At 39.1% G+C, this 21,336-nt stretch overlaps 1 protein-coding gene across 1 annotated transcript in view; it reads right to left on the reverse strand.

Moving 5' to 3' along the window:
* Window positions 1-21,336, reverse strand: part of ift122 (intraflagellar transport 122 homolog (Chlamydomonas)) — a 51,418-nt gene that overhangs the window by 22,846 nt on the left and 7,236 nt on the right. The window contains exons 7-14 of the mRNA XM_046870337.1: window positions 20,451-20,597; window positions 17,964-18,039; window positions 10,468-10,659; window positions 9,808-9,946; window positions 8,464-8,666; window positions 6,945-7,082; window positions 3,144-3,308; window positions 262-459 (exon numbers count right to left, since the gene is read on the reverse strand). Of these exons, the coding sequence (XP_046726293.1) occupies window positions 262-459; window positions 3,144-3,308; window positions 6,945-7,082; window positions 8,464-8,666; window positions 9,808-9,946; window positions 10,468-10,659; window positions 17,964-18,039; window positions 20,451-20,597 (1,258 nt within the window). The remainder of the gene's footprint in view (window positions 1-261; window positions 460-3,143; window positions 3,309-6,944; window positions 7,083-8,463; window positions 8,667-9,807; window positions 9,947-10,467; window positions 10,660-17,963; window positions 18,040-20,450; window positions 20,598-21,336) is intronic.

Raw genomic sequence — 21,336 nt, forward strand, 5'->3', positions numbered from 1 at the left:
TATATATATATATGTATATATATATATATACACATACATACATATATATATATATGTGTATATATATATATGTGTATATATATATATGTATATATATATATGTATATATATATATGTATATATATATATACATATATATATATATATGTATATATATATATGTGTATATATATATATGTGTATATATATATATACATATATATATATATTTATATGGTTTATCACTTAATTTCACAGGTATTTAACCCAATGCTCACACACCTGAGGCACCTCCACTGCAGCCATGGAGTAGACATGCAGGCAGAAGATCTTGGAGCCATTGTAGCCCACAACAAAGCCCTGAAGCTTCTGCTGGTGCACAGGGAAATTGCTCGCCTTGATGTTCAAATAGCCACTGCCAGAGAAACACAGCATGTCCTCACACTGTGTGTTCCAGGCCACGCTGTTTGCATTGGGCTCCTGATTATACACAGGCACCAAATTCAGAAAGATACCAAAAATATGAACAAAGAAACAAAAGAACTATATGGGGAAAAAAAGAAGGTTAAAGAGCTAAGATTTGTCTTTTACTACCTGGTGATTTCATTTCTGTATGATTTAGCAATGACAGTATTTTCCTCTCTCAACTTCTAAGCCAAAAATACTCACTTTAAAAAAGAAAAATTCTTTCCCATATACTTAAGGTCACAATTTAGACCTGTCAATGTAGACATCTCTTTGCTTTTAACAGCAAAAGTGTTGCGTGTAAAGAGTGAATGCTTTTGACACAAAAAAAACTAAAACAAAAGATGATTGCTTTTGAACCATGTTTCAAAAATACATTTGCTGTGAGTCATATCACTTTGGCTAAATACTAAGAGCCTATTAAACAGAAAATAGAAACATGAATGAAAAGAAAGAACATGTGCTGTGTTTAGAGATTATAACCCAATGAGTGTGACAGGTAACCTATAAACTTTACATTACAATATCATGAGAGTAGTTTTTTTAGTTGTTGAGAATATTTTTCTGTTATCTGTTTTGTATATTTAAATGTGTGTCTACATGAACGTCTATATTAAACATGAACATGCCACGCTTCCTTAATGCCATAATCTAGTCTTAAAAACTCCTGAAACTGGCTTGTAATTGCTTGTGGACTGAGCTAAATTCTGTGGCATGAAACTGGCAAACCAGGCACAAGAGAACATGTGCATCTCTCTGATAAACAGGAAATGAGTGGAATTTGGTTCTGCCATCAATCTCAACTGGGGCATTACCTGGAAAAGCAGCTCTTTGGTCTGGATGTCGTAGACCAGGCAGGTGTTGTGCTCGTCCACCACGGCCAGCTTACTGCGAGACGTGCTCATGTCCAGACAGCGCACAGATGTGTTCTGCTTCAGCAGCGTGATAGGGAATGGGTTATCCACAAAGATCTTCAAAATCTGCCCAAACGGAGAACATATGTTAGACCTGCTGCAATGTCTGGCTAATATCTTCTTTTAAAAAAAAAAAAAAAAAAAAAAAAATTTAGCTCACGCTCACATGCGAATTTGCCAATACAAGCAAAGTAACTGCTTACTCATTTTCTAATCATGACTTAAAAGGGCTTGTGTCATTTCAAAACCCTGCTGCATACCTGCACTAACACCATCCAGGTTTAAAACTTTGCCAATTTATTGGACAAGCCCGATAAATGCTCATTCATGCAGTTACCCAATCAGCCAATCGGGTTGCATCACAACGTATACAATCGCACTGATCCAGTTCATATTTGCATTAAGCAACAGAAGATTTCAAGGTTTTACTTGTTACATAGTTATATGCAGAATAACTTGGAGCAAAATGTAAATTGATCAGCCACTCAGAAAGGTGTGCATTAGATAAAAGGGACTATATATATAAAATATGAGGAAATAAAAGAAAATACGAGACAAAATGAGATATATATTGTGGGAGAGCGAGTGGGAGGGAGGAAAAAGGACAACCACAACAGGTCGGTTCACTGGCGTCACCGCCGGTTTTATTAGTTGCAGGTGAGGCAAATCCCCACTTACCTGTGTCCTGCCTCGCCCCCATTCACAAACCGACGCCGCCACGCCCCGCTGCCACATATATATTTATATGGTTTATCACTTAATTTCACAGGTATTTAACCCAATGCTCACACACCTGAGGCACCTCCACTGCAGCCATGGAGTAGACATGCAGGCAGAAGATCTTGGAGCCATTGTAGCCCACAACAAAGCCCTGAAGCTTCTGCTGGTGCACAGGAAATTGCTCGCCTTGATGTTCAAATAGCCACTGCCAGAGAAACACAGCATGTCCTCACACTGTGTGTTCCAGGCCACGCTGTTTGCATTGGGCTCCTGATTATACACAGGCACCAAATTCAGAAAGATACCAAAAATATGAACAAAGAAACAAAAGAACTATATGGGGAAAAAAAGAAGGTTAAAGAGCTAAGATTTGTCTTTTACTACCTGGTGATTTCATTTCTGTATGATTTAGCAATGACAGTATTTTCCTCTCTCAACTTCTAAGCCAAAAATACTCACTTTAAAAAAGAAAAATTCTTTCCCATATACTTAAGGTCACAATTTAGACCTGTCAATGTAGACATCTCTTTGCTTTTAACAGCAAAAGTGTTATGTAAAGAGTGAATGCTTTTGACACAAAAAAACTAAAACAAAAGATGATTGCTTTTGAACCATGTTTCAAAAATACATTTGCTGTGAGTCATATCACTTTGGCTAAATACTAAGAGCCTATTAAACAGAAAATAGAAACATGAATGAAAAGAAAGAACATGTGCTGTGTTTAGAGATTATAACCCAATGAGTGTGACAGGTAACCTATAAACTTTACATTACAATATCATGAGAGTAGTTTTTTTAGTTGTTGAGAATATTTTTCTGTTATCTGTTTTGTATATTTAAATGTGTGTCTACATGAACGTCTATATTAAACATGAACATGCCACGCTTCCTTAATGCCATAATCTAGTCTTAAAAACTCCTGAAACTGGCTTGTAATTGCTTGTGGACTGAGCTAAATTCTGTGGCATGAAACTGGCAAACCAGGCACAAGAGAACATGTGCATCTCTGATAAACAGGAAATGAGTGGAATTTGGTTCTGCCATCAATCTCAACTGGGGCATTACCTGGAAAAGCAGCTCTTTGGTCTGGATGTCGTAGACCAGGCAGGTGTTGTGCTCGTCCACCACGGCCAGCTTACTGCGAGACGTGCTCATGTCCAGACAGCGCACAGATGTGTTCTGCTTCAGCAGCGTGATAGGGAATGGGTTATCCACAAAGATCTTCAAAATCTGCCCAAACGGAGAACATATGTTAGACCTGCTGCAATGTCTGGCTAATATCTTCTTTTAAAAAAAAAAAAAAAAAAAAAAAAAATTTAGCTCACGCTTCACATGCGAATTTGCCAATACAAGCAAAGTAACTGCTTACTCATTTTCTAATCATGACTTAAAAGGGCTTGTGTCATTTCAAAACCCTGCTGCATACCTGCACTAACACCATCCAGGTTTAAAACTTTGCCAATTTATTGGACAAGCCCCGTATAAATGCTCATTCATGCAGTTACCCAATCAGCCAATCGGGTTGCATCACCGCAACGTATACAATCGCACTGATCCAGTTCATATTTGCATTAAGCAACAGAAGATTTCAAGGTTTTTACTTGTTACATAGTTATATGCAGAATAACTTGGAGCAAAATGTAAATTGATCAGCCACTCAGAAAGGTGTGCATTAGATAAAAGGGACTATATATATAAAATATGAGGAAATAAAAGAAAATACGAGACAAAATGAGATATATATTGTGGGAGAGCGAGTGGGAGGGAGGAAAAAAGGACAACCACAACAGGTCGGTTCACTGGCGTCACCGCCGGTTTTATTAGTTGCAGGTGAGGCAAATCCCCACTTACCTGTGTCCTGCCTCGCCCCCCATTCACAAACCGACGCTCGGCCACGCCCCCGCTGCCACATATATATTTATATAAAACAGAATGTGGAGGAAATGCGATTTTGGTGACTGTGACACGGTTGTTGGTACTAGACAGCATTTCAGAAGCTGCTGATCTCCTGCTGCCCAACCCCATACCCCACATCAAGCATGCGGTAGTTCTGCAAGTGGAAACGCCATGTTGATTAGGGAGGTCTAAGGAAACTGGCCAGGCTGGTGCTAGCTCATAGGAATGCTACAGACAAGCTTACATCTGTGGTGAGCAAAAAAGCATCTTAAAGCGAACAACACAGCCAATCATTTCCACATGATCGCCAAACTGGATTTACAAAATTGGATATGAATGAGCAAGAGATCAGTTTCAAGTCAAGAGTATGGTTTTATATAACAAAGCTAAAATATGCAATGTTTTGATACTGTAAGAGCAGTAATATAATACATGTAAATTAAAAACATTTAGTAGAGAATAATCCTTAATTGAATAGTGTATCAATTACAGAATGGCAACATGCATTTCTGTTTAGTCCTACAAGTCCAAAGCTTTTAATAAAAAACTGCAAACATCTTGTGCGGAAGGCAGCTGACTTCCAGCTAAAATATGTGAAATTGTGTTTGCAATTAACTGAAGAAGGCATGGAAGCCTATTAATGAAATATATAGACTAAGGGACTGGGGGTACACTCACACAGCTGCAAGCGGTTAAAAAGGCCATGCAGAGACCATATGGCTACAGTAAATATTCCCCCTCTAGGCACAAATAAAGTAGGTGCACCTATTAAAGGTTTGAAATCTTTCTTTTTCTTATGATGCTTTCTCCTTAACAGCAGTCATTACATCATGGAAATTTACAGGGCTCCCAATGTGTTAATAATATGGTGGGCAATTAAAGGTGCATTAGTGGCGAAGAGACGGCCTATTCCGAGATGACCCTGCCCCCATCCGCATGTTGCGATGTCTCACTGAGGATAAAAATGATGTAAGCCTTCATAGTCACAAGATCTCATTCCAACTGAAGATCAATGGGATTCTAGCCATTCATTTATACAACTGAGTGGCTATAAGGGCATTGCGCAGGGGCCCAGGGGGCGACAGCTTGGTATGATTGGGATTTGAACTCATGACCTTCGGATCCAAAGTCCAATGCTTTAACCACCAAGCCACCACCTCCCACCAGCATTAAAACTCCAACTAAGGGAATGCCTTTAGTGTGTTCAATCTCTTATTTAGTTGAACTGTACGTATGCACATTATCAAGGCCAAAGGTATGTAAACACCTGACCATTGCATCTATATGAACTTGTTGGTCATCCCATTCCAAAAACCAATGGCATTCATTGTCTTCCCAATCCCTTATTTTAAAAACAGCTTCCAATCTTCCGAAAAGGCCCATGTTTTGGAGTGTGCTTGTGGGAATTTGTATTCAAATCAGTCAAAAGAGCATTTGTGAGGTCAGGCACTGATATTAGAAAAGAAGGCCTGGCTCGAAATCAATGATTCAATTCATCCGCAAGTGGGTGAGGTCAAAGCTAGAGTGAGCCACTGAAATTCCTCCAAACAAAGCCGGTCAAATCATGTCTCTCCAGTATCTACCCCATACAGTATCCACCCCACTCAATCTTCTGGTTGCCCCAAAGCTAAAAGCATACAACTGCCTAAAATGTCTTTGTATGCTGTAGAATTAAGATAACTCTTCACTGAAACTGTGAGGCACAAACACTGAAAACCAGCTTCAGACTATCCCAGACCCAAATATTTCAGTTTAATGTTCTCCTGGCTTACACCGAACCCAGATTTGTCCATCAGACTGCCAAACAGTGAAAAGTGATTGATCACTCTCAAGAACATGTTTCCACTGCTCCAGATTTCAACAACGACATGCGCTACACCATTCCAGACAATGCTTGGCATTGTGCATAGGCCTCTTAGGCTTGGGTTCATCTGTGCAGCCATGGAAACGCTTTTGAGGCTCTTGACGCACATTTCTAGGGCTTTCCAGAGACAGTATGAGTGATGCAATAGGCGATTTTTACGCACTACATGCACAAATTGTTTGTGAGGTCTAGCCACATCATGGCTCAGCTGTTATTGCTCCTATACACTTACATTTCACAACACTTACAGCTGACCGGGGCAGAGCTAGCAAAAGTGCCATTCTTTGACAGTGCCACTTATAAAGTCAGCAAGTTCTTCAGAACGAACCAAACTAACGGCGCAACAGGCTTGTAGATTCTTTATTACTGCTTTATCTATGTAAAGCTGCTTTGAGACAATGGCCATTGTTTAAAGAGCTATACAAATAAAAACGAATTGTATTGAATTAAAGATTTGGTCATTAGTGTATAATCTGTGTCTATAATATGTGTCTTTTAAAGAAAAACCAATAAATTCATAAATAAAATTGGAATTCCTAATGTCTTATGAGTCTTATTTTCAGCCTTTCTGGACTAGGTGTAATGTGGTCTGTCATCTAAATGAATTTTGACACCCCTGGTCAACCTCCTGGTTTACATAATTTTCAAGTTATGTTCTTATTATGTCTGTTTTTGCTTTTTAATTTTGCACTTTCTACCCATAATTTTCCCAAACTGACAAATGTATAAAGTAACGCAGACCTATGCTGGTAATACAATAAAAACACACACACACACACACACACACACACACACACACACACACACACACACACACACACACACACACACAGGACATTTGTGTTATTTGAAGCTTGCTTTTTAGAGCTTGGAAAAATTGGGTGAATTGGGTAAATATTTATAGTGAAACCTTACCTTTAACTTTAAATAGAAATAAAGTGACCCTAAAAAGAAGTAAATGTTCAAAAAAAAAAAAAAAAAAAAAAAACCAACAACAACAAGGACCTGCCTGTAAAAGTTTGTGTGATGAATTGTAATAAAAAATAGAAAGATAAATATTCTACATATACACACTCTAGCAGTAAAAAGAAAAAAAAACAACTCACTGCTCCATTTTTGAGGCCGACCAGAAGCCCCTCCCTTCCTGGTGGGCCACCAATCACTTTGATGTAGCGAATCAGAGACTCCATGATCCATTCCTTCTCTTTCACACTGCTAAATGACAAACATTGCAGTCTCTTCTCCTACACATAGACGGAGAAAAAATAAACATGTACACAGGTGGTAAGCATCTTTCTTCGGCCGACAGCAGATAAAACGTTTTAGACGCTCGACAGCGCACGGTGAAAACAGACCTCCAGTGCAATGCCATTGCAATTACGAGCAGGTCAGAATTGAAACGAAACAGCATGTTGGGATTAGGAGGGAACGCGAGGATGCAGGGTTTTTGATGTTAAACAGTCAGAGGCGGTGCACTTTAAGCAGAAGAAAACACCTTTTGTCTTTAGGGAAACGAGATTTAAGAGATCAACGGGCTGTTAAAAAGGCTTTGGGGGACAGTCTGAGAGTGAATCATTCTGGCTGCCTGTATGACATAAACCACAGACTGGAAGCACAGCCGGCTCAGGCATTTGAGGCAGACAGCGGTCAAGACCTTGTCTCGGTATCTTCTATTGTCTGACTGTACTAGTGTGCACACACGCACACGCGTGCGTGCACTCACAGCTGTGAACAGAGCCATGTGGTGACTACATAGATACTAAGTTTGCCCTATGGCTAAGGATACAATTTCCCCCCCCAAAGAGTTCCATTACCTATTATTGATATATATTTCTAATATTTGCATGACATGCATATATTAGGTCCCGAAGTTTTTTCTGTGAGGGACACATAATATTTCCTTTCTTTATTGGGGCCCGGGACAGTCTGCAACCGAAAATTGCATGACCATGTTTTTTTTATATTCATTGCCATTGAAATTAAAACATTTACTTTCTTATGCATATGCATGTTATTGTTGGATGAATCTAACAAATAATTACACTGTATAAATAACTAAAGGTTGACCAATAATGGACTTCACCGTTAATCGACCAATAGTTTTTAAAATGGATATTGGATTTAAAACAAAAAAAAAGTAAAATTCAAAAAATTATTATATATATTATATATTATAACGTATTCTGTGGTGCGCAGTCTCATGTAAAAACAAACAGCATGTGGCATCACTGATTTGCCTCTAGAGGCTGCTCTCGTAATTGCAGAGGACCGGAAGCAGGAAAAACTATCGGGATGGATTGTGCCGATAGCCGATAGTTCCAGCAAACTATCGGTGCCTTGATATCTATTAACAAATAAGGGAATTTTAGCCAAACTTTATTATCAAATATGATATGAATAAAACTTATTTAAATTGACATTTTCAAAATATGTCTCTGGCATTGTTCAGAGGGCCGTTCCAAATTTGGGGGCACCCTACCCAGGCGGCGGGCCATAGTTTGGGGACCCCTGCTTTACTATAATCTGCCAATAATTTTTTTGGTAGGCATTGCCTTTAAAGAAATGTGTACACACAACATTTATTGATTCATTCAGTACACACTATTGTCCTGCTGTAGTCTATACCTGGCAGAGAATGATGTGCTGGGAGCAGACGACAAGCAGGTTGCACTCGAAGCGGCGGCAGATTTTCTCTTTGACGCGGTAGTGCATGTCGGAGAAGTCGTCAGAACTCAGCTCGTAAATTAGAATCTTCTCCGGGAGCTGGATGGCTAGCCGGCTGCGGTATATGGCGATTTTTTTCACCAGCTCACGACATTTTATACGCACTGAACGGGAGAGAGAAGGGACGCATTAGTACGGTACAAAGTGAAAAATTATATGTCTTTAAAGCAAGCGGAGTCATAATTTGCTTTATTAGAAACATATATACACATGCTTGTTCATGCAGTTCAAGTTTTGGTGGCATTTTTTAGCTTGAGCAGCTGATGCTGACTCATTCAGGGAGTAGCAATTCTGTGAGGTAAAATGCTTTGTTAATGAGAAAGGTTTTGAGAAAATGGTTAGGCTTGGTTTAAGTTGACAAGAAAACTACCGCTCTTAACAACCAGAGAGAGAAGAAACGCATCTCAAGAAGCACAACACATAGAAACCCGTGAAGCAGATACGCTAATATATAACTGTGAGAAAAGATGGACAGAAACTAGACAGTTAAAGACTGTATATATAAAAATATATATATATATTTTATTAGGCAAATGAAAATACATAAAAAATACTCAACTAATGAACAATATTCAAATATCTGTAAGGTGGCTGTTTATTTAAAAAACTGCATAAAAAAAGACAAAGGAAAAAACAAAAAGAATTGACCAAATGCTCTAGAAAATGTTGTTTGACAGTGCAAAAGTCGTCACCAGACACGCTGCACAAAGCGATTTATATATATGCACTATATATATATATATATATATATATATATATATATATATATATATATATGCGCCTTGGTGTGTGCTTGCAAAAATGACACTGGGTAACCAGCCGACTCAACAAAACCGAACAAAAAATGAATTATTCACGCAATAAAGTTTTTAAATGTTTAAATTAAGATATTCATAACAAGAAACCCAGCCGACAGAACAGAAGTGGGGAAATTAATGAGCGATTATTTCCCCGGCGGTCAGCCGAGTGGAGAGACGACGGCGAGGCTCATGTTTTAAATGACTGCCTTTTACCTCAGGTGATGAAACAGAGATGATGCGGATGATGCTGACAATCAAAGTGGGGACTCATCTTGCATTGCAATCTTTTTAGATTTGTGTGTGTGTGTGTGTGTGTGTGTGTGTGTGTGTGTGTGTGTGTTGAAATGCAAGCAAGACAGGAAAACCTCTACTTTTCAGAAGCATAGACAGTAGAGAGTGTCAGCGTTTGTCATTGTGCAATGTGGGATTGGCTGTGAAGAAGCACCTTTCTGCTCAGTGATGAGGTGTTGGACGATGACATCAGTCATGCTGTCTCTGTAGGCGTAGCGGTCCTTATAAAGACCGTGCACTGTGCTGAAAATCAGCTGGAAGAATGCGATCGTGCCGTCCTGACAACCCACCACCTGGAAATAAGACGTGCAAAAAGTATAAGGAGGTTAACGTCTACGACAATTGTGAATTGTAATTCTACGCCATCCTTATAGGTAAAGGTAATGATTGAATCCAATTTGCGAGAGGAAACACAGCAAAAATCCGACATACTAAAGATCGTAATTTGGTATTTAAGCACAAATCAGCATCGGATAAACAGTAAGCTTGATGTTTGACTGGAGTTAGAAGTAGGGCTGATTTTTACATCCTCATTACCATTTCTGATACTCGCGAGATGCCGTTCGAGCTCATAAATTAAAACTATTTGCATTTTAGTCAATCACTTTCTCTCTTGCACGCTCTCTCGCACACACATCAGCTTCTAAAAAGAGCACAGGCATTTGCATTTTAACTCTGCCTTCCTGGCTACCTTATAACTTTTCAAAGTGTCACATTGCATTCCAAATCCCCACGGCAGCCAAATACACTGACTGGCAACCCACCGGAGCATCCAAAAAAGAAATCAGCGCAGAGTTTTAATCTGAAATCTTACCACGTAGTTGGAGTCGGGTTTAACCCTGCAGGTCCAGACCCAGGAGTTCTGCTCTCCGATGGTCCCGAGTCGAACACCGTCTTTAGTGTAGAGTGATACCTGCTTGTCCGAGCCTCCCATTACGATGTACTCGCCTTTCGAGAAATAGCTCACGCAACAAGGGTCGAAGTTTAACTGTCTGTCCTTTCCTATCTGGGGGTAAAATAAATAAATAAATAAAAACACACAAACAATGTCAAGCCCCAAACCAGAGCAGTTACATAAAGCGAGTGGGCACGCTGTAAAAATACACAATCTATAAAAAGAGTGGGTTTCAGAATCAAGATTCTGCTTCAAAATATTTCAGGGATTTTTTTTTTCCTGAACCTCACCTACAGTAAAGTAACTGCTAATGATTTTTCTCTGGGCTGCATTTTCATCTGGCAGCAAGGACAAAAATAACACGCACAGCTTTTGGTGTGTAGCTGTGACAGATATATTCATAGATTAGTTACAGGCGGTATCCTGCATACAATAGAAAATTGGGTAAATTTGTTGCAAAGTTTATAATGCATACTGTGGATGCACGGATCGAGCTCTTCACAAATACGTTAATAAGAGGGATCAGCCATGAAGCTGTGACGTCCAATCACATCAGTTCCTCTCACTCACTTTCCAAACCAATATCATTCTCCTGTTCAAGCTTACATGTGAGCCTCTATGTCATGAGTCATCATCTTAAAAAAATCATATTTAATGAACCTGACAAATGTAAGAAAAAAACTGTCTATTCGTTCAGAGACTTTAAACCTGAATCAGCACGCTCCTTGGTTTATCCAATCAAATGTATTTTTTCTCTCGAGGCAGCCCAGAAACTAGCTACAAGATTATGCTGCATTCAATTTACCCCTTATTTCTAAGCTACATAGTGGGGGAAAAAAATATGGTGCCTCCCCTGAAACAACAAACTGAATAGTCAATCTTAAAGGTATACTATACTACCATACACTATGAAGACACAAAGGGCTGACTGCACCCCAGACCTCCTCACCTTCATCAGTACCTGCCTTTACTAACACTCTTGTAGCTGAATGCACACAAATCTCCACACTCCAAAATATCTCCCCAAAACACATCTCACCAAAAGAATGGACATCATTATAACAGTGAATAGGGACTAAATGTCGAACAGGATATTAAAAAAAACACATAAATTCCATGGCCAGATGTCAGATACATTTGTCCTTAAAGTGTATATAGCATAACTAATTAAAAAATACCCACTGACCTGAAGTAAAACTGAATGTGAATAAAAATAGTGATCACAAAATAAAACACCACTGACACCACTTGCTAAACTTAGGGTTGTAAAGAACAACTTTTTTAGTATTGCTTCAGAGTTTAAAGGGTGTTTCTCTTTTTTTTTTCTAGTCAGAAGACATTTTTGATATATGTTCAGAAGTGCCTTTTTTAACCTTATGTGGTCTAACAAACAACAAGGGCTAGTTCAATAAAAGAAAAGGATGACAAACACAATGCTTAGAATGAACTCGTGCGAGGGTTTATTCTCCCTGCAGGATCTATTTAGAGTCATAATGTGAAGTGATTTGTTTTATATACAAAAATGAGTTCGTCACTTAATCATTTAAATGTAACTGTTTTCATCACTGAGTGGATTTGAAAGCAAGAAATACTTGGGGACTTCCCAATTTTTACTTGACTTTCTCCCAGGTCTAGCATTTTTTGTCAACTCCACAAGACTGTAAGCCTATTAAAAGTCATCTTGTAATTTGAAAATCATTCAATTTGTAGACCCATTAAAAATAAAACTGTGACAATGACAATTAAGACAAACCAAATTATCACTATGATATTTGGCCATGATCCCTTATTTCCTCAAATATATTTTTCTCTCGAGGCAGCCCAGAAACTAGCTACAAGATTATGCTGCATTCAATTTACCCCTTATTTCTAAGCTACATAGTGGGGGAAAAAAATATGGTGCCTCCCCTGAAACAACAAACTGAATAGTCAATCTTAAAGGTATACTATACTACCATACACTATGAAGACACAAAGGGCTGACTGCACCCCAGACCTCCTCACCTTCATCAGTACCTGCCTTTACTAACACTCTTGTAGCTGAATGCACACAAATCTCCACACTCCAAAATATCTCCCCAAAACACATCTCACCAAAAGAATGGACATCATTATAACAGTGAATAGGGACTAAATGTCGAACAGGATATTAAAAAAAACACATAAATTCCATGGCCAGATGTCAGATACATTTGTCCTTAAAGTGTATATAGCATAACTAATTAAAAAATACCCACTGACCTGAAGTAAAACTGAATGTGAATAAAAATAGTGATCACAAAATAAAACACCACTGACACCACTTGCTAAACTTAGGGTTGTAAAGAACAACTTTTTTAGTATTGCTTCAGAGTTTAAAGGGTGTTTCTCTTTTTTTTTTCTAGTCAGAAGACATTTTTGATATATGTTCAGAAGTGCCTTTTTTAACCTTATGTGGTCTAACAAACAACAAGGGCTAGTTCAATAAAAGAAAAGGATGACAAACACAATGCTTAGAATGAACTCGTGCGAGGGTTTATTCTCCCTGCAGGATCTATTTAGAGTCATAATGTGAAGTGATTTGTTTTATATACAAAAATGAGTTCGTCACTTAATCATTTAAATGTAACTGTTTTCATCACTGAGTGGATTTGAAAGCAAGAAATACTTGGGGACTTCCCAATTTTTACTTGACTTTCTCCCAGGTCTAGCATTTTTTGTCAACTCCACAAGACTGTAAGCCTATTAAAAGTCATCTTGTAATTTGAAAATCATTCAATTTGTAGACCCATTAAAAATAAAACTGTGACAATGACAATTAAGACAAACCAAATTATCACTATGATATTTGGCCATGATCCCTTATTTCCTCAAATATATCAATTTGTTACAGCCTATAAGTAACAACCAAAACCATGTGTAAGGGGCATATCTTCAGATAGCTAACAACGTGACTAAAATGTAATAATTAAATTGAACTAGCTAGCTAGGAACCAAACCTAGCAAGCAACTGGATCTCAAACAACATATGGTGAATTTCGCTAGCCAGGTAGCATTACCTCCATTATTAGCAGATGAAAAAGTAGTCAATCACTTCAGCAAAGCTCACATAGCTGAGTAGAGTGGAATAGCATTTACTCAATTAAGTGCACATTATATTCATTCGAACACTTGTATTAATATTTTCTCAAATGGAAAAAAACAAACAAACAGAAAACGCTATATTTATTCAGTAGCCTTGACGGATAGTCTATTCAATCCCACACATGTTTGTCATCTCAAGGCCAGACTAATGCAGCAGGCTCCAGCCAGGCCGGACTCTAAAGGACATTCGACCTCTGCATCTGATCCAGAATGCAACTGCATGACTTGTTTCCAACCCTCCTAAGTTCCCCCACACCACACCATTTCTATGCTTCCTTCACTGTCTTCCTGAAGCTGCCACCTCTGATATAAAGCACTAATGCTCGCCCACCAAAAACAGTCCACCACCTCTTTACCTTATAGCACTTATCTCACACTGCTTTATTCCACAAGTGTTCAAATGGTCCCACCATCATCTCTCATAGAACAAGAAGATATGCTTCAGGACTTATATCTTGTCTGACACTTAGTGGCAGAACAAATTCTTAATTGGTGTCTGTACAGTTGAGTCACTAACAGGTTTCGAACGGGCACCATATATATATATATATATATATATATATATATATATATATATATATATATATATATATATATATATATCCACGAGGTGGTATCTACAAGTTTTGAGACTAGATTTGTAACACGCCAACAGATGGCAGCACAAGGCTGCAGGCACAGTCACAGGAAGCACCCACCTTCATAAGTCAGTGTGCCAAAATATATCGTCCTGTGTACATCGGGATCTGTGCAGCTGGTGCTATTCTGACTATGTACCTTACCACATCTGCAATTTCAATATGAATATCAAGTTAGGACAAAGAGCAAACGTGAAATTCTGTGTGAAAATGGGCAAATCTGCCACAGAAACCGGGCTCTCCTCACATGCAAGTTTCTCGCCGGAAACAACACGATCTCACTTCCGCACCCACCCTATTTGCCAGATTTGGCTCCTGCAAACTTCCCCTCTTCCCGAAGATGAAGCTGAAACGTTGCCGTATTGACACCATTGCCGAGATTTAACGTGAATCAGTGAAGGTGCTTGCCACGATTCGAAAAGAAGACTTGCAGGACACATTACAGAAGTGGCAGGGACGCTGGGAGCGCTGAATTGCAAGGGGACTACTTTAAAGGTAATCGTGTGTAAAGTACTTTCTTGTAAACAGAGAGTCTAGTACCCTTTATCTATATGTATATCTATATGGGACATGGTAGCTTAGTGGTTAATGCATTGGACTTTGGTGAGGAAGGTTGTAAGTTTAAATCCCAAGCTGCCACCCCTGGGCCCCTGAGCAAGGCCCTTAACCCAATGGCTGCTCAGCTGTATGAATGAGATACATGTAGGTCACTCTGAATGAATGTGTCTGCCAAATGCTGTAGATGATATAGGATGTAACTTGATACCTATATATCTTTCTATGTATAAATAAAAGACGCTGCCAAATGACATAAATGTTGCATAACATCAGTATTCTTCATCTGACTTGTGAAGGATCCTTTGTCGAGGATTGCTTGAAAATGGGGGGGGACCTGCTGTTGTTGCGTAGAATGTGCACCAGTGGGTTTGAAAATAGCATTGTTCTGGCAGATTTTGTACAGTACACCCCAAGTTCCTGCTCTCCGCCACGTCAGCGCTGGCTTACACCAACTCAAACTCTCATCAATCCTCCAGCATTACACCATTACGTTCACCTCGCTCACTATTAAATGTGATTGATTCCACGAGGAGATTTGATGAACAGGACAGCGGCAGATCTAGAGATCACAGTGAGATCGTTACTTTATCCCGCTGTTCACGGAAAGGAATATTATAGGGTCATGTGACATAAGGGAACATCTAGACAACATGGAATGCATGCACCTAATTTCTCACCTGCGCTGACAAATCGTATTTTGAGAAACCAGGCCATGTAACATGTAATAGAGTGTGTGTGTGAGAGAGTGTGTGTGTGTGTGTGTGTGTGGTTGGGGGGGCACCATTCTCGACCTCGGAGCACGTAATAAATCACAAACAAGTTGGCGCGACCTGAAAATGCATGGCGGAGCGACGGTAAAACTGCGCACTCAGCTCCCCAAGCGTTTTTCGTATAAACATTCTTCAGACGGACAGCTCAATGAATTCTCACTAACTGGGGGTGTGTGCAGCTGTTTAAGAGCGAGACAAATACACTGGAGGTGGAGGCTGCTTACGCTGATTCTTATATATGATATATATAGACAAAGATATATAGGAAGAGGAAGAGAAAGAAAGAGGTCGCGTTTCATATTTTAGTACGATTCAGTGTCTGGGTCGTGTCTTCTCACTCGGGCTCTACGGATCAAAGCCTCAACAGGCCATTTAGCTGTCTGGGCATGACTGGCCCTCATCATTTTTCTAAATGGCCCCTATTGTGTTGGTCATGGAGGTCTGTTAGTGCAAAGTCAGAATTCTAAAGCCTCCACGATACGTACATGTGCGCGCGCACACACACACACACTTACATTTCACAGAGCATCTGTTTCCCTTCATATCCAACCCCAGGCCAGACTGGCTTCCATTCCTTTTCTCTAAAATACCTCCTTAGACATATTTTTTTTTTTTTTGCACTATTAATAGCATTCTAACACAAACAACATGTGTGGAAAGGGAGCGAGAAAAAACACAGCGAGGGGAGAGATTCAGTCTGGGCTGATGTTTCATAGCGCTGTTACGAGCAGCCAGCACGGATCTGCCCTTAATTACTACACTTCCCATGAATACCCTAGAGGGGAAAAAAAGACTTACAGGTTATGATTAGAAAGCTGTAAAGGAGTGGTGGAGGAAGAGAGAAAAGGAGTGTGTGTGTGTGTCTGTAGAACCTCACAATACAAGTGCCATGGGGAGTTAGAGATCTAGTACCAGATCATCATTCCAAATAACATTTGAAATCTCTCTCGCCCTCTCCCACTCGAAATAGCTCATGTTCTGTTTTTCCCTACTGCTATAGGAGCAGGAAGACGCTGATGGTGCCCAGATCCTGCAGAACAGCAGTCATTCTTGCCTGGGGGTTCAAACCCGTAATAAATCAAGACTGTAATCAGCGCGGAGCATCATGTTCCATGTTTATTTCATTCGCTTCCTCTCTCCTCCTCCTCACGGCGTAGGTACTACGTTCACTGATGGGAATCTGAATCATTATCTGAATGAATAATAACAGTTTGGTTTATACAGCACCTTTATCACACTCAAGGTCAGATTACGATGGAGGGAAAAGGCGGTTGGAAGTCAGAGAGGCAGGGATTCTGAATTAGAGATCATTCTGCAAGCTATGTAAAATAAATTAAAAAAATGTTTTTTAAAAAAAGGGTGGAAAAGTTCGGCATCAGATGAGAAGGTTAACCCGGATGTGATGTCTAAATGCACACAAAACCAGGATGAGGAGATTTCATGACTGGGGATAGTTTTTTATTATTTGTTATCGGGGACAAGTCCGTTCAAGATTTAAAAAAAGATCAAAATATACATATTTGCTCCCTTTTTGGCTTTTGTACAGCACTAGGTGTTAATTCTGCTATGCTTGAACTTTAAGCTTGGATTTCTGGTTCCTGCACTGGATAAAATCATATTATTATTATTTAAACTTGTAACAAGGTTACAAGTTGTATCTTACAAATTAAAATCATTGTTACATTGTATTACAATATAGAATACTACTTACAAACTTAATATTAATATTTCATATTGACATTAGTAGATATGATTGCTAGTATTTTATATGCATCCCATTATATGCATCGCTCGGTTTGTCGCACTCTGAATTGCATCCAGCTCCTGTTTCTTCCTCTGAGCCCACCATTTCCGCTTAATAAGGTATAATATTTGTACATCAGGATGGTAATTGCGTTGTGTGTGTGTATCGCTCCCCCTGGCTGACGCTCGAATGTTGTTTACTGACAGGATTCAATGGTGTACATAAATGAGAGACGATCTCGATATTTTCACCCGCAAGCTCTCCTTTCCGAAACGAGAGCTAGCGGTTGAAAATATCGAGAGAAAATGAAGGCGCTAAACATCACACAAACAGAGTGCTATATTAGTACGAGGGATAATCATATTCATATTTATTTCCCTTAGCAATGATTAACACATAACTAGCTAACTAACTGCCCATACAATTAGTCATCTGTTAGGCTTCCACTGAACCAAAACACGGGTCTGGGCAGCTTACTATAGTTTATAACTTGCCTGATGGGTTGGAAAATTTATTTGTCCACCTTGAGTGCAAAAACCTCAAACACCTCAGTCATGAACAGAAAGGTATGAATTATTGTACCTGCTTCCCACTGAGTTGGTAGAAGGACAGTCTTTGACCCCAATCAGCCACTGCCAAGATATCATGGTGCTCATCCCTACAACACAAACACACACACACCAAAACAACAAATCAGCTTTTCTGCAGATCCTCTAGGAACAGATTCATTTAACAAACATAATTGTCACATTTTTATTCAAATCATCATTAGTTCCCAGTTAAGCGTAGTAGTTTTTTTTTAATGAATGAGGTTTGGATCCGATTCAAGTGACCAGTCAAGCAAGCTAATAACTCTAAAAAAAAAAAAATAATAATTATAATAATAATCATAATAATTATAAAAACAAAGCGGTACATAATAATAAAATAGCAGGATGTGTTGTTCCACACTAATAATAAAAAAAGGTAATAAGGTAAATAAGGTAAAGACTATTCACTGCCTTTTCCTAGTGACCTACCTGAGCTCAGACGTTGGCTCAGGGGTCTCCCTTTGTAGAAATGGAACTGCTTCTCCTGCCTGACCCTCTCCTGCATCAGCACCATGACCTGATTACATTTCCCACCATACCACAGCACTTCTTCCTTAGCCATGCTTTCTTCTTCAAACGAAACGTTGATTACAGCTGTGGATCTAACACAGGAAAGCCCATGCCCTTACAACAGCCAGGATTGGTGCAGCTAGTTGATGGTTTAATGACGTTTCCTGTTCTACAACTCTACCGCACATTTTCTACAAGCTGTACCCATGTAGTAGAGCACACAAAGAATATTAACACAATCTCTCTCTAATATACTATTTTGTTTTTTATTCCTTATATATCTTTTTCTTCTTGCGGCTGCTCCCCGCACAGCAGATCATCCGTCTCCATACCACTCTGTCCTCTACATCTGCCTCTTTCAAACCAACTACCTGCATGTCTTCCCTCACCACATCCATAACCCTCCTCCTTGACCTTCCTCTTTATCAGCATTCTTCTATAGATAGAATTATATATATATATATATATATATATATATATATATATATATATATATATATATATATACAATTAAATGAACCCAAAGAAAATGCTAATTAATGGAGTGCAGGTTAAGTTCATATAATTCCGACCAGGTTCAGTTGTCTGCAACACTGTACATACACTCGAAAGCTGTCTCAATATAAAGCGAGAGCGCCCCCTAACCGATAAAACGCCTCACTGCAACGCACCAGCACTAAACGCAAGCTAATTTACTTCCACGAGATAAATGACTGGTTCCAAAATGAAGAATGCAAACACCCAGTCGAGCCACAGACTCATGATTACGCTGTCTTTTGTGGGTTGCTTTCATTCTTCACTATCTTACCGCCGTACAGTGAAAGACTGCCATCGGAATAACGTTTCAAAGCACAGAGGAGTCACTGAATATTCCGTATCAATGAATGACTCAGTTATAACGTATTGTTTTAGAGCCTATTATTGAAAACTGAAAAACTTTTTATAATATTTTAGATTCAATATCATAAATAATAGAGACTAAATATTATGCTTAGGAATTCGAATGGCAGCTAATTCATTTCATTGAGAGGTCGTGCAAAGCTTTCTTTAGAAGAAAAAAAAATAATTTTTTGAATCCTAGTGCAATGATTCTTAAACAAAAAAAAATAGAAATTAGCCAACTTAAATAAGTTCTTCATATTGTCAAACATGGCTTTTTACTTATTGGCCAGGAAAGAACTCTTACAGCTTTTTGTATGCAGCCTTTTTATCATACATGATGTTGAGCACAAGCCACATGCTTCAATCTGTTACGTAGACCCAAAATAATATTTGAACGTTTTGATGTAAATAATATTTCAGTAGGACGTATTGAACACTATAAGGACAAATGTATTGGGACACCTGATGGTTTCAGGCATAGTAAAATTGTATTGTCTCTTTAAGCAGTTGCATTCCATTTCACCTTTACTTGAACTAGGAAACCCAAACCTGTTCCAGCTTGACGCTGCTTCTGTGCACAAAGCCAGAAACATGAAGATATAGTTTTTATGGGTTGGAGTGGAAGATATTGAGTGGCCTGCTATAGAACTCTGACCTCAACCCTACTGAACACCTTTGAAATGAACTGAAACACTGACTCTACCCCAGGCCTCCTCACCCTACACAAGTACCTGATTTGACCAATACCCTTGTAGCTGAATGAGCAAAAAAAATCTCCAAAACCACACTTTAAAATCTAGTGGAACATCTCCCCAGAAAAATGAAGGTTATTATAACAGCAAATGGGGACTAAATGTGAAATGGGATGTTCAAAAATGATCAATTTTTTGAATAAATCTCTAAACTGGTGATGATAGTAGACTTACAGACTCTACTGTTTGAAAATCTACAAAAATATTAAATATGAAAAAAATTGAGAGAAAATTGAAAGACTTTTACCTTCCAAACCATTTCTAATAAGGAAACACTGTGTTATAGTGAGACAACCAGAGATCTATTGAGGGGTTCATCCTTCTCTTAGTCTTACTTGGAAGGGTTCCAGGCGATGGACCAGATAGGTGATGACGTACCACCCGGTCGCTCAATCTTCACCTTCTCCTCTCCGTTCTTGTTCCTGATGCTCACCACACCGCTCATCATGCCCAGAGCCAGGTACTGGCCATCGTTTGTCCACCTAAGGCCACAGATAAACAACAGGCACTCTGATTTCCCATTGAAAACAACAGAGTATAAAATATTAATGATTGAGAAGATTTATTTAGACATCGCTGGCATAATATTATGACGTTATAACATGTCTGGTGAAGTGAATAACACCTTTTAATTTCACTAATATCTACTATTATCTCTTCATCATGGCAACTGTTAGTGGGTGGGATATATTAGGCAGCAAGTGAACATTTTCTCCTCAAATTTGATGTGAAAGAAGCAGGACAAATGGGCAAGTGCAAGAATTGATTGATTCTGGGGTTTTTTTTTTTTGGAGAATTGTGATGTCTAGACGACTGCGTCAGAGCGTCTCCAAAACTGCAGCTCTTGTGGGCTGTTCAGTGTTCAGTATCCAACAAAAACACATCCAAGCAATAACAGTGGTCATTGTTGAAGGCAGGGTGAGAGGGTCACTGATGCACGTGGGGAGAAAAGGCTGGCCCGTGTGGTCCGATCCAACAGACGAGCTCCTGCAGCTCAAACTGCTGACGAAGTTAATGCTATTAATGCTCGACGACTCAGGACTGTTTTGGCAGCAAAAGGGGACCAACTCAATATTAGACAAGTGGTCATGATGTTATGCCTAATCGGTGTACATCTAGAACACATCTTCTTCTTCTTCTTCTTCTTCTTCTTCTTTCGGCTGCTCCCATTAAGGGTCGCCACAGCGGATCATCCATCTCCATACCACCCTGTCCTCTACA

Source organism: Silurus meridionalis, chromosome 17, assembly GCF_014805685.1.
Source record: "Silurus meridionalis isolate SWU-2019-XX chromosome 17, ASM1480568v1, whole genome shotgun sequence".
NCBI lineage: Eukaryota > Metazoa > Chordata > Actinopteri > Siluriformes > Siluridae > Silurus > Silurus meridionalis.